This window comes from Macaca fascicularis, chromosome 8 (genome assembly GCF_037993035.2).
Source record: "Macaca fascicularis isolate 582-1 chromosome 8, T2T-MFA8v1.1".
In the NCBI taxonomy this organism is placed as follows: Eukaryota; Metazoa; Chordata; class Mammalia; order Primates; family Cercopithecidae; genus Macaca; species Macaca fascicularis.
Genome location: NC_088382.1, coordinates 12,487,121 through 12,501,295, shown reverse-complemented (window position 1 = coordinate 12,501,295; position 14,175 = coordinate 12,487,121). Strand labels below are relative to the sequence as shown.

The 14,175-nt window shown below is 51.0% G+C and overlaps 1 protein-coding gene across 2 annotated transcripts in view; it reads right to left on the bottom strand.

The window, feature by feature from the left end:
* PRAG1 (PEAK1 related, kinase-activating pseudokinase 1) overlaps positions 1-13,633 on the bottom strand; it is a 66,202-nt gene extending 52,569 nt beyond the window's left edge. Inside the window, exons 1-4 of one of the 2 annotated variants that reach the window (XM_073999959.1) lie at positions 13,515-13,633; positions 8,288-8,704; positions 5,473-6,159; positions 3,312-5,155 (exon numbers count right to left, since the gene is read on the bottom strand). In XM_073999959.1, the coding sequence (XP_073856060.1) occupies positions 3,312-5,002 (1,691 nt within the window). In that variant the 5' untranslated portion in view covers positions 5,003-5,155; positions 5,473-6,159; positions 8,288-8,704; positions 13,515-13,633. The remainder of the gene's footprint in view (positions 1-3,311; positions 5,156-5,472; positions 6,160-8,287; positions 8,705-13,514) is intronic. The other variant, XM_005562626.5, reaches the window with a different exon arrangement.
* Positions 13,634-14,175: the final 542 nt, after the last annotated feature.

The following is a 14,175-nucleotide window of genomic DNA, read 5'->3' as shown; positions in this document are numbered from 1 at the left end:
AACAGAACAACAGGTAAAAGAGAAAATCATTCCCTGTTCTTCCATAATGGCCTAAGGAAGCCGACAATCTGTCTTTCTCACACCACGTAAGTGGAAAGGAACAGAGTCCCATATGAAGCAACCCCTTTTTCTAGAGGTTTAAGCATAGGTAACGCACAGAATGAAGCTGATCATTAGAAATAGGATCTATTTCACAAAGGGACCCATGTGAAGAAATCAAGTTGACCTTGTATGTTGCCTGAAGACCTTCCACGTTTTTCTATGTTGGAAAACTGACATCAGCCTGCCATAATTACCAGTGTGTACTGGAATTGGTGCCGGATCAACTGCTGGCTGCATTCTCACTGACACTCTGATTTGCCAACACCCTGACCTACTAGGTTGGAAGACTCTGGGGTTCCTGGCACTATCCCCAGGGGAGGTACGGAGTTCCAGAAGTAAAAGTCAGCATATGTTCCCAAGCCTGCCCTCTTATCTTCTCACAGGGAGATTCCAAAGATAATGTCGGTAATGCTTGAGAAATGAAAATGCTTCCCCAAATGAAAATATATTCTAGCTTATTTTAAATAATATAAGATGCTGTTCTTTTTCTGTGTTCTCTTAAGATAATTTTATTTTCTAGATTTTTTTTTTTTTTGAGACAGGGCCTTCCTCTGCTGCTCAGGCTGGAGTATAGCAGCACAGTCACAGCTCACTGCAAGCTCCGCTTCCTGGGCTCAAGCCATCCTCCCACCTCAGCCCCCAGAGAAGCTGGGATGACAGGTGTGTGCCACCATGCCTGGCTAATTTTCGTATCTTTTTTGGTGGAGACTGGGTTTCACCATGTTGCCCAGGTTGGTCTCGAACTCCTGGGCTCAAGCGGTCCGCCCGCCTTGGCCTCCCAAAGTGCTATGATTACAGGCAAGAGCCACTAACTCCAGCCCTTCTTTTTAATTCTTGTTTCTCCTCTAACTTGTTTATTTTTTAAGAGCTGAAATCTTGAACCTCCGATTCCCACCGAGCTTGAGTTATATGTAATCTAAGGGTTTTATCATAACAAACTGGGCCGAAAAAACTCTGATCTCAACCCAGATGCTAATTAAAACCCTACCTGAGTCATGTTGCTACGGTTACTGGGATTTCTCCAAGCCCTGAGATTCTTAAAGGAGTAAATTTTAGTTACTTCTCCAAGGCTTAGGGTGGAGTTCCTGGGATTGAGCCATGCTAGTTCCTATAGGGTGTGGGTGTCATTGTGCAATCAACAGCCCGGGTGGCTTTTGCCTACATCATAACTAACCTTTGCATTGGATTCCATTGTTTGTCTCATTAGAGGCTTTCAATAGCAGGGTGTTATCGAAGTACTATTATCATCTCATTTTAGAGAAGAGACTCCAGACTCTCAGTTTAGAGACTGACTGACTCTTCTAGAGTAGAGACTGGAGACTCAGTCACAGTGAGTGGCTTATGCAAGGTCACTCTATTTGTAAGTGAGAGAGAGGGAATAGGAACTTGGTCTAGTGCCAATATCTGTGCTTTCCACTAATTTACCCAGGACTGAGGCAGGCAGATACAATTTAGACATTTTACTCTCATGTTCTGCTCAATTTCCATGCTCCTTGATGTCCTATAGGTTCAGGAGGAGCGTAGACTTAGGATTCTTGCGGGTATGGCAGGAACCTTAGGCTGGTTACTCTAGCTCTCCATCTCTGCTTTGTCATCTGTAAACTGGGGCTGGCAATTCCTACCTCTTAGGGCTGTTCTGAGGATGAAATGAGTTGTTATGTCTAACTCTTTTAAATCCATGCCTGACCCATAGTGAGTGCTGTATAAACGGAAGCTCATCTTAGCTGCTGAATCTCTCATTCATTCGGGGAGTTCACGCGGCTGCCAAAGAGTCTGCAATCACCTCAGGATCTGGAAGACGTCTGTTCTGCATGGTGGGCGGCCAATGTAATTCCAGAACAAAGTAGTGGTCATGAGAAAAAAACCCACGTTAGATCCCATCAGTGCCTGAGACGCCTTGATGTTCAAAGTCAAGTGTCCTAACTGCTTCTCTCTGTGGTCAATTTCCTTGTTTCTGACATCAGCCCAGAGGCACATCAGCTGAAACAGAACCACTGGAAATGACATGACTCAAGCAAGTCTGTTCAGAAAGGCTGTAATTTTTTGAAAAACAGTAGGTTTCTCCTTTTCCTAACAGGAATCAGTTTTGTTCTAATCGAAAGAAATTTTTTTCCCCCAGCATTTAAGTCCCATCCACAGCTCAATAGCTTAAAAAAAAAAAGACCATTTATTTTTCTTGAGCCTTTAAAAGGCACTTTAAACTGGTAGGAGATAGCAGGGAAGCAGTAGAGAAAACTGAGTTTCAGCATGCTAACATGAAACTACATTTTTTTTCTCTAAAAACCCACGTCTGAGGGTTCCTAACCATGTGTAAAGCTTCCTATTTTCTGCTTTTGGCCCCAAGACCTAATCACCATTATGGTAACAGTTTATTGGACACACATTTATTTGGCATTAACTGTTTGCTTCCCCAAATCTTTTTTTTTTTTTTTTTTTTTGAGAAGGAGTCTCGCTCTGTCTCCCAGGCTGGAGTGTAGTGGCGGGATCTCTGCTCACTGCAAGCTCTGCCTCCCAGGTTCACACCATTCTCCTGCCTCAGCCTCCTGAGTAGCTGGGACTATAGGCACCTGCCACCGTGCCCGGCTAATTTTCTTTGTATTTTAAGTAGAGACAGGGTTTCACCGTATTAGCCAGGATGGTCTCGATCTCCTGACCTTGTGATTCGCCCGCCTTGGCCTCCCAAAGTGCTGGGATTACAGGCGTGAGCCACTGTGCCCGGCCTTCCCTCCCCAAATCTTTAAAAAATATTTTTTAATATTTTTTAAATCTCCCTAAATCTTATAGCATAACCTCCTTTTGCCCTCTTTTGCATGTTTAAATTAAATGAAAATATTCAGGACTTCCTGGAAAAAAAGCCTACTGAAGACACTTCAGAGAACTGGGCAATAAAAAGAGGACCAGACTATAAAAATGCAGGCACCAAACAAATGGCAACAGCTTGGTGGCGCTTCTTGGAAAGATTGATTTCAAATCACCAATCCCAAGCAGGGCCCCACATGTAGGTTTTTTTGCTGGATACAAAGAGGCCACAACTCCTGCTCTCCTGCTCTCCCAGGGCTGCACTGGGACCCTGGGGGAAATTTACATAAAGGCACAAGGGCCTTTGGGCAGATTCTGGGGCCCGGGTCTGAAAGCTTTCATGAGGGCAAAGGTTTCTGGAAGAGCCCTTTGCCCTGCAGAGAGAGTCCCAGGCAGACAATGGTACTCACCTCGACTTTGGAGGTGGAGGAGGAGGTGAGAATGTCTCAATCCCACTTCTGTCCTTGGGGAACTCAAAGGCAAAAGAGGCCGATTTGCTCATCCCAGTCCCAACTTTGCTGTTCTGCCCAGAGGAGCCATCTGTGGGGTGGAGACGGTGCCAGGTCGTGGAGTTTGAATGGTCCGTGGGGCCATTTTTGGTCTCTCTTCCCCAGCTGTGACTCAGCAATTCCTGCTCCACCTCCTCTTCTTCCTCTATCCGGCACTGACGACTCCAGGTGCCTGCCTGGAACCTGGGCCGCCTCTGGTCCAAGGCTGAGGTCACAGGCTGGGGACACCTGGATGGGTCACTGAGAGTGACACCGTTGGTCCGGCAGGGAGGAATGGGGTCAGCAGGGCCTCGGGATGGAGGCTGGGGCCCAATGCCGCTGCTGCCAGAGCTCCCATCACTGAGGTCAGCCAGCGGTGACACCGGGGGCCCTCCGGCAGATGGTGACACCGGGGACCCTCCAGGGCTACTCTTGGACAACTTGGGGGGAATGGCGGGCCTCTCCTTGGGCTTGCTCTCCTTGGCACTGTGAGTATGGCTTTCCCTGGAGCTCAGCCCCTGCCTAGCCAAAGTCTCCTCTTCACCCACCTCGGAGTTCTGGCTCCCAGGCCCTGGCGGCCACTGCACCCCCACGGCAGAGTCAGGGCTGCTCAGGTAGATCGTCCGATGGTCCTCTTCCGGGTGGGCCGCCATGACGGTGATGGTGGCTGCCACCTGGGGAGTTGGGTCTGGGCTGTCCTGGCCCCAGCCAGATGCTGTTTTCTGGGCCCAGGCATTACCTGTCCATACCTGGCCCTGGCCTTGACCCTGGCCTTGGCCCTGCGCAGCTGCTGCGTGTTCTGTCTTGGCCTGTGGTTTGGAAGGCAACGGAGCTGCCTTCTTCCTCTTGGTACTCTCAGCATAGATGGGTTCAGGCTGTGTAGCCTCCCTGGGGTGGGCCGGGGGCTGGGGCTCCCCCGTCAGCCCAAGGCATCTGCTAGAGGCCACCCCTGGGCAGCCAAGGTCCTGCTGCTTCTCTGGGGTAGGTTCCTTCATGAGGGAGCAGTAATCACTCTCGAGATGGGGGACGAAGGGGTTGCTGGCGCCGCTGCCGCTGCCGCTGCCACAGGCGAGGCCGTCAGAAGAAGTGGCAGCCTCCGAGGTGAAGGACGCTTTCTTGGGGCCCAGGCAGGATGGGTGGGCAGTGGGGCCCTGGCTACAGCACTCCTTGGGGAAGCTCAGGCCCCGCTTCTCCTGCTCTGTGGGCCCTGCACACTTCCCCTGCTCCCAGCACGTGGGTGAGCCGTCCCTGCCACTATGCCTGCCCCGGGAGCCTGCAGCCTGGGAGGCAGCCTTGGCAACAGGGCTCCCAGGGCAGCAATCCAGAATGGAGCAGTACTCTCCGCCCTCGCTGTCCCCGGAGGGCGAGCACCTTTGATCACCGTCATCCTCCGAGGGCAGGGATTCCCGCAGGGGCCCAGGACCCTGGTGACAGCCAGATGTGGTCCCAGCAAAGGCAGCCAGTTTCTGGCGGAAGCTCCCCTGGGTGGAGGGCCGGTCTTGGTAAGGAAATGAGGGTTTTTCTTTGTGCCCAGCCTTGTCGTCAGGGAAGCTCACTGGGTGGAAAGCAATGTTCCTCTCGCCGCGGGGCTCAAGGTTGTGCAGGCCAACCATGGTGTAAGCTGGGGGACAGCGAGGGGAGTTGCCGTCAGGGGAGGTAGAGGGACCAGCAGGCTTCTGTACACCTCGGAAGCTGCCCAGGTAGACAACGGGGGCATCCTCCTGCTTCGGGAGGGGAAGCTTGCCGGGCGCTCGTCTCCAGATGACCTACACACAAGCCCAACGCAAAAAGACTTATATTAGAACTTGTCATAGAAAAAAGAGAGAGAGGAAAAGTGAGAGGGAAGGGCAATGATACTGTAGATTGTCTTCTGTAGTGCAGTGCAGGGGCGCTGGGGCCGGGGATTCAGTGCACGCCCACCTTCTGATCTCCCTACCGCCCTGTGATCATTGCTGGGGCACCCGCTGAGCCATTTGTCTTCCCAGACACTGAGCCGTGCTTCCCACCCATGGATTGTAATGCTTTTGGCTTAAGTCTGTGAAGTAGGAAAAGAAAAATATAACTCTGAAAAAGGACACTTTACCTTCTTCCTCCCTTGCAACTTCTCTCACCCAGTGGAAAATGGAGCTTGGGGTTTTGTTTAATTTTTGCTTTGAGTTTGTGAGTTTTTTGATAACCCAATCACAGCGCATGCCTGAAGAAATCGAAGTCGTTAAGTGTTTTGAAAACACACGGGACACACTGGAGCCAGGCGCCGTGGCTCACACCTGTAATCCCAGCACTATGGGAGGCTGAGGAGGGCAGATTGCTTGAGCCCAGGAGTTCAAGACGAGCCTGGGCAACATGGCAAAATCCCATCTCTACAAAAAAAATACAAAACCTTGCTGGGCGTGGTGCTGTGTGCCTGTAATCCCAGCTACTTTGGAGGCTGAGGTGGAAGGATGGCTTGAGCCCAGGAGGCGGAGGTTGCAGTGACCCAAATCATGCCACCACATTCCAGTCTGGGCGACAGAGCCAGACTCTGTCTCAACAAAAAAAAAAAAAAAAGAAAGAAAGAAAAAAGAAACACATTGGGTGGGTGGGTGTGGGCAGAACAGGAGAGTGAGGGGTGGTTTCTGAACTGGATCAGGGTGAGCGGTGGCTTCTGAACTGGATCTGGGCTTCCTCGCTTCTTTCTGTGCTTTGCTTCCAACTATGCCAGAGGTCCTCTTTCTCCCACCTACAGCAGTGACCTCAGCCTGAGCCTGTGCAAGTGGTTGGACTCGTTGGGCTATGAGACAAAGATGTGGACTGGTCAATACCACCCCTGAAGTCACCGTTTCCTCCTCCTTCTGGTCTAAAGTCCTCCCTTACCCCCACTTTTAGAAGCAGCCTCAAAGCAGGGCCTGCCTCTGGCTTCTTTCCCAGGTGGTTCTGAGCTTAAAGAGTCCCCGGCTCAGGTTGGTGAAGGCTGAAGGTATTGAGAATGGCCTGGAGAATGGGTGTAATCAGTTTAGGAAAAAACAGAGCAGCCCGGAAGGGGACATCAAGTTCATCGCAACTCAAGGAAATGCCTTTCCTTAATGAAGCCTCCCCTGATTTAGAATTGACGTTAGCTTTCATATATACTCACAGCCTTCCTCACCTACTCGCCATATTGGTCAAGAAAACTAGAACAGGCAGAGAGGTCAAACAGGTAGCAAGCAGTTCCTAGAACATGTCTTAGCCACATAGCTTCCTAAATGTGTCTAAAGACAGCAGATGCCAGCAGCCCTGGGTTATGTGCCCTTTGACTTTGTAAAGGTTACCTGTAGAATGAGCAGAATGGTCTGGCCTCTAGGGTGTAACTGTTTTTAGTGACCCTAGAAAAAAAGCTGGTAAAATCCAAGCTTCAAAATTGGAAACAGGAGTACTGGCTGGGTATTAGATAATATTAAGGAATTACTGCTAATATTTCGAAGTGTGGAGCCAGGTATGGTGGCTTACGCCTATAATCCCAGCACCATGGGAGGCTGAGGCAGATGGATTACTTGAGCCTAGGAGTTCGAGACCAGGAATTTAAGACCAGCCTGGGCAACATAGTAAGATCCGATCTCCACCAAAAAAAAAAAGTAACCAAGCATGGTGGCATGCACCTCTAGTCTCAGCTTCCTAGGAGGCTGAGGCAGGAGAATCACTTGAGCCTGGGAGGCGGAGGTTGCAGTGAGCCAAGATCTCAATGCTGCACTTCAGCCTGAGCAACAGTGAGACTGTCTCAACAAAATAATAATAATAAAATAAAAATTAAAAACTAAAAAAACAGGCCAGGTGTGGTGGCTCACACCTGTAATCTCAGCACTTTAGGAGTCCGAGGTGGGTGGATCACTTGAGGTCAGGAGTTAGACACCAGTCTAACCAACTAACCAACATGGTGAAACCTCGTCTCTACTAAAAATACAAAAATTAGTTGGGCATGGAGGTATGCGCCTATAGCCCCAGTTGCTTGGGAGGGTGAGGCAGGAGAATCGCTTGAACCCTAGAGGTGGAAGGTGCAGTGAGCTGAGATCACATCACTGCATTCCAACCTGGGTGACAGAAAAAAAAATTAGTGGTGCCTCACGTCTATAATCACAGCACTTTGGGAGGCCGAGGTGGGCAGATCACGAGGTCAAGAGATCGAGGCCAACATGGTGAAACCTATCTCTACTAAAAACACAAAAATTAGCAGGGCATGGTGGCAGGCGCCTGTAATCCCAGCTACTCAGGAGGCTGAGGCAGGAGAATCGCTTGAACTAGGGAGTCGGAAGTTGCAGTGAGCAGAGATCGTGCCACTACACTCCAGCCTGGGTGACAGAGCAAGACTCCATCTCAAAAAAAAAAAAAAAAAAAAAAAAAAAAAAAAAAAAAAATTAAGCGTGATGATGGTATTGTGGTTATGTTTTTCATAAAGACTTTATCTTTGAAAGGTATGTATTGAAATGATGTGATATCTGGGGTTTGCTTTAAAATCATAAGGAAGAGGGATCAGTGCGGGGGGGAGGTGAAATGAGATTGGTCATGAGTTGATGGTTGCTGAAGTTCATATTGAAGGGTATTGGGTGCATGCGATTCACTTTGCAATTACTGCTACTTGTGTATATATTTAAAATGATCAATTAAGAAAATTTAAAACTTTTTTTAAAAAGCTTCATTTTTTGTCTGCCCTACACAGTCTGCAAATCACAGGAGGAAATTCTGGGGGACTAGATTAGCCTAAAGGGACAGAGAGAAAGGAGAGCAGCTACAGCGAATCCCAGGCAAAAGCCATCTCAGGGCCAGCTGACAGGAAGCCATCCTGCAGGTTTCTTGCTGGAACAGCCCTCCCTGGCTGCCAGCCAGTCACCAAGCGTTCAAACAGGAGCAGCCCCTGTAAAAATACCACGAGTGTTAGTCAGCCTCACCTGCGAGACTTCGGCACTCAGGCCGGCCTCTGTCCACACATCAGAGGCCTCGGAGCTCATCATGGTGGGCTTCACGGCAATTGTGGGCTTGGAGTAAGGTGAGCTGTTCACACCTTCATCTTCCAGGCGGCAGTTCTCAGGCCTGGGAGGCAGGCGCGGTGGAGGGGGCAGGCTGCCCGCTCTGGGCTGGGGAGGGCCGGCCACCAGCTGGTGGTCGCTCCGCAGGCAGAAGCAGTTCTTGCAGGACCCGGGCTTCCAGATGTGCTCCACAAAGTCACTGCACGCAGACATTTTCAGGCTCCCGGGTTTCAGGCGGAGGGTCTGGTGCATCTTGAGCCGACAGGCTGCTGGTTCATCTCGCGCCCGGCTCTCTGGTGTGGTCTTGCGGGATTCAGAGGTGGGTCACAGAGTGGCTTCCTAGAAAGGCAGGACACTTTCCTGATTAGAGATTTGCCATGCCAGACAATGGGTGCACTATCGATTACAATCTCATTATTTGATCAGGGAGGAGAAGGAGGAGAAAAAGGTAAAGATTAGGATCCCGTTTATTTTGTGGCCCTTACCCATCTGTCACAAGGCTCTTAGACATTCTCTGGTGGTGTGGCCTTATCAGAAGCTGTAAAAACTAAACACAGCCTTGTTGCTTTAAAAGAGTACATAAAAGACATTTCAGTCCCCTAAAATCCTGGGTGAGGAGTCCCCTAAAATCCTGGGTGAGGAGTCCCCTAACATCCTTGGAGGTTTGGGGCAGTTATGGGAAGAAATCACATAGGGTTTAAGATGAGAAGCCGGTACCTCATCCATGTATTCCCTGCCACCAGGGGCCTAGAGTCTGGGACGCTGACCCAGAGAAACAAGAACTATCAAGTAGTACAGCAAATAAAAACAATGGCTTTTGGAAAATAACCCACAATTTTTGAACAAGAACTGTGTGAGAGGGGAGGCAGGTCTAGGCCCTGAAATGGTCATTGTATTCCAGACTTCCAACCAGGTGGAGATAGGAAAGGCTGGGAAAGGGGAGAAGTGGGGTGCTGCCCTGTCCTCCAGACCTTGTGGAGAGGTCTGGCATCTTGAGAAATATTCCTTGCTTAATATACATTACTTGACCGTGTGCTGCTGAGGTCCACAATGCTGGGTGCTATAGGCCAAAGGAGCAAACCAATAGCAAGACAAACTCATGGTCAAAGGTGACTGGATAGATGATAAGAGAGAGAAGAGATTAACGAAGAGCTATTTCCCAGTGATGGCTCTGGAGAGAAGGCAATTGGCTTACTCAAAGAGTTCATTGCTTCTGAGAGTAAAACTGCAAGTGACAGTTTACACCATGGTCCCTTGTAAATCCACCATTGAGAAGGAGCTCAAAGGGTTGCAGTCATTAACCGATTACCTTGAAATCATTCCATCAGGTAGCTGTTGTCCCCATTTTACAGGTGGGGAAACTGACAAAAACAAGAACTTGCACCAGCCCATAGACACAGAGAGTTTGCCGGTTCTGGAAACAGAAGCCAACTTTGCAGGCGACTCCTCACTGCAGTGGTGATCTGCGTGTTGCTCCTGGCTCTTCTTAGCCTATTTAAAATGAACTGACTTCCCATAAGGAGAATGTTCAAGAGAAAAATCTTCCTTAAGAACGTAAGTTAAACAGGTTCTCATTATATAGGGAGCATTTTGCCTTAGGATTTGCTCTCCACTTTCCTCCCATAAGGATCTGCATGAAGTTTGATAATCTCTAAACTGTCAACAGGACTAACCAAGTGGAATGAGCCTGGTAACCCCAAAATCATTCCAGAGTGTTTGCGGGAAGTGCTCTCTCTTATCTCCACGCTCACAGACAGGGGCGTTCATTCAACAAGTGCTGAAGCTATAAGTGCCTCTTTTCCCTCCAAAGTGAAAAATGGGTTGGGGCCGGGCGTGGCGGCTCACGCCTGTAATCCCAGCACTTTGGGAGGCCAAGGTGGGTGGATCACCTGAGGTCAGGGGTTCGAGACCAGCCTGACCTACATGGAGAAACCCCATCTCCACTAAAAATGCTGGGCGTGGTGGTGCATGCCTGTAATCTCAGCTACTCGGGAGGTTGAGGCAGGAGAATCGAGGCAGGAGAATTGAGGCAGGAGAATCGCTTGAACTCAGGAGGCGGAGGTCGTGGTGAGCCAAGATTGCGCCACTGCACTCCAACCTGGACAACAAGAGTGAAATCTCTTTCTCAAAAAAAAAAATGGGTTGGAAGTGGTGGCTCACACCTATAATCCCACCACTTTGGGAGGCCGAGGCAGGAGGATCGCTTGAGCCCAGGAGTTTGAGAACAGCCTGGGCAACACAGAGATACCCTGTCTTTACAAAAATAATAATTATTAAAAAAATTATCCAGGTGTTGGAGTGCATGCCTATGGTCCCAGTTACTTGGGAGACTGAAGTAGGAGGATTGCCTGAGCCCTGATCACACCACTGTACTCTGGCCTGGGTGACAAGAGTGAGACCCTGTCTAAAAAACAAAACAAAACGAAAGTTAAGAATAAAGCCCACTGCATCTTTACACCAAATAAATCATCTGAAATAAAAGAAAAGTATCTTTTAGCAATCATCGTTAGGGTCTCACAGGTCCTTTTCTTTAAGAAGACTGTTAGTAGGTTCTTCTCCTCCTCCAAATACGCCCAAGTAGCAGGTTCCTTCTTTGCCAAGTTCTCCAGAAGAGGTCACACTGGGCTTCAACACGCTGAGGAAACAGCCAGGTTTTATAATCTCAGGCCACAGAGAACTATAGGCTTGTTGCTAAGTTTTGGGAGGCGGAAAAAGCAGAGGAAGTATTCTAGCCTTCAGGAACAGGCAGTAGGTTCCTTCCTGGGAAGCTGATGGGTGAACACTGCCTACACCTTCTAGGCCACAGAAAGGACACTGTCCAGCCCACCTCCACTGCAGGCAGAGGCTCCCATGCCTGCTCCATGGGATGGAGGAAGACAGCTTGGAAACCAGCCCTGTGTGGGCTCTACAAGTTCCCACAGCTCCTCCTGACAAGGGGCTATCTGAGGAGGTGGGGGCCCAACCACTTCCTCAGGGGCTACCACAGATTCACAAAGCAGCAGTTTTGCTTGGCGACATGTTGCCTTCTCAACAGGCAAGTAAGAACACAAACTTGTTATTGGGGAAGGGGCGACATTGGTACCACAGGCCCTACTTTCTAAGATTCCCCAACGTTTGCACAGCCCTGGGAGTGTGGAAGGATCTGGATTGCTAGCATGGGGGAAGTTTCCTTGAGAATGTCTCACCAGTTTACGAGCACTCTCCGCTCTGAAATTTCAGAGCATCCTCAGCTCTGAAATTCTTGGATGTTTAGACATGCAACTTTCATCACACGACTGCCGGGGATGGACGCAAAGATTTTTAAAGGGAAGTCATTGAATAAGAAGAGAACAAACGAAGCCCTGGGCTTCCCACTGTCATTGACTCACTGCATCCTGTTAAAACTGGTTTCTCAGTCACAGCAAACAGAATTTACCACCGCATGCAGCCAAAAAAAAAAAAAAAAAAAAAAGGCTGTTTTCCCGTTGCACTTCTGTGCTTGCTTGGAATTATCTCCTATTTGTTTTAAGTAAAAGATGGTGAGAAACACAAGTGGCACGAAGCCTTGCCTCGCCTTGCCTGGTGCAGCAGTGCCAGCTCTCCACAGCATGGGGAAGGCACTTCCCAGCCCACATTCCTTACCTCTGAGGGGAGGCGGCCCCCAGAATTATGCAAATCCCCCCATTTCAGTAGGAGGCTGCAGTGTCAGATTCAAAAAAAGAGCTCAGCATTCTTTCTGATCCAAGTCATGAAAAAAATGTCTTTGCCTCTGCAAACTTCTGCACTAGATTTGTGGCTACAGTTTGCAAGACTGAAGCTGTCAGATACACTCCCACCCCATTTCAAAAAAGAATCTGAAGAATCAAGGTGGCCAGACCTATAAGATTAAATATTTTGGCCCAAAATACCCCCTCAGACTTACATCAGAAGTTGCTTATGCCTTATCCTGAAGTGACAGAATTCCAGAAAACATTCACCTAAATTTTTTTTTTCTACATTTACAGTGAAATGAATGCAACACCAGAAAAAGGAAAGAAATGTGTGTGGAAAGTGTCTGAACTTCAGCACACTCCACTGGCCAGGGTTGACCAGGCAGAAAGGAGAAAGTGACAACTTTACCACCCGCTAGCCCCCTGCCTCCCCACTCACACAGAGTGTAAATTATGATATTCACCCAACTTTTCCTTTTCTTTTTTCTTCCTCCAGTGCTGTGGAATCTAATCTCAGAGGGAGGAATGCGGTTTTGCACCCACTACAGTCGAAACCAACCAGACCTCAGGAGAGCAAAATAACTGCGGAATTCCCTAGGGCTTCCTGTCAAATTTCCTTCTCAGAAAGGGAAGGGGGAGAGAAGTTGTTCAGGATAGTTCAGGCCAGTGATCAGGAAAGCCTTCTGAACCTGACTCCGGACTGAATGCATGGCAAAACTCCTCGTCCCTAGACCATTGGGTTTTGCTGTCGGCTCTGCAAGACCATGTGCAGGGTGAGCTTACTTGAGAGAAACGCACACACCGTGAGCTGGCGCTCTCCGCTGCGAATGCCCGGCCGCCTCCATGCCCAGCAGAGGATTCTGCGTTCTAAGTGTGTGTGTCCCCGGATACCAGCAAAGGTTAAGAACGTGCTCACAGCATGCGTTTCAGAGGGCTCAGCCAGGGCTTGGGGGAAAGGGCATCATCTCGTTGTCTCTGGAGCCCCGCTGCTGCATACCTGGGAGCTACCCTGGACCCCCAAACCATCCCCCCGGGTCCTGGTCCCAGCAGCCAGGCGGCCTTCCGTCTCCGCCCCTTGACAATACTCTATCGGTGGAAAGCAGTCCTCAAAGCGCTTCAGTCTCCCGCCGCAAACAGAGCAGCGAGACCAGAGAAACCATCCTAACAGTCGGTCCTCCCTCCTGGAACTCGTAGGAAAGTTTCCCCGTTTTAAAGAGCGCGATTCTCGAATGGATCGACAACACCCTCCAGCTCCCCGGTCCTCCCGGCCGGGCGCCTCCCTGCACCTCGGGCACCACCCCGGGCTCACGCGGCCCCGGCGCTACCCACTCCCCGAGTGGCCGCCTGTCACCCCAGGGGTCGCCTGCTCGGCGATCGCAGCGCCCCTCCAAAGCTCCCCTCTGCGACCACGCTCGCCAGACAAAAAGAGGCCGAATTTGGAGAGCGCGTCGCGGGCTCACCTCGGGGCTGCGCTTCCTCTGCCCCTCCGTCGGTCTCCAAGCCGCCCGCCGCCCGGCCGGAGCATTGTTCGCTGAAGGTCTGCGCGCGGTGCGTGCCCGGCCGCTGGCGGGTGGCGTCTGCCTGGGCCCGGCGGCCGGGTGGCAGCTGCGAGCGCGGCTCCGCCCCCTCCGCCTCCGGTGACGCCGCCCGCCCCGGCTCTCGCCGCACCTCCGCAGTCCCTGCCGCCGCCCGGCCCCGCCTGGACCGCGCGCCCCGCCGCCCGGCTCGCGCCTGCCGCTTCCACCCGGCGGGCTCCTACCCCCAGGGCCCCGACTCCTTCAAAGTCTCCACGCCCCGGGCCTCCCTCTCTTGCCCACCCTCCCGCCCCCGACCGCCAGGCTCCGCCCCCAGCCCCAGACTTGGTGCTGGCTGACCCCGGAGCTCAGCACCCGTTTGCACCCGCTCCTCAGTGGGGACCCTGCACAGCCCTGCAGAGGCGAGCTCTAGCGTTCCAATCCTCCTTTGGCCACCATGCATGTATAGGTGCCCGGCATCGCTTCATTCAGCCGGCCCTGCGGGACCCTGGGAAGAGAGGGAGAAGGAAGGGGAAACGAGGAAGTGAGGGGTCGGGAGTGGAATACCAGGTCAGGGTCCGAGGCGGGCTCTGAAAGCCACGTGAGC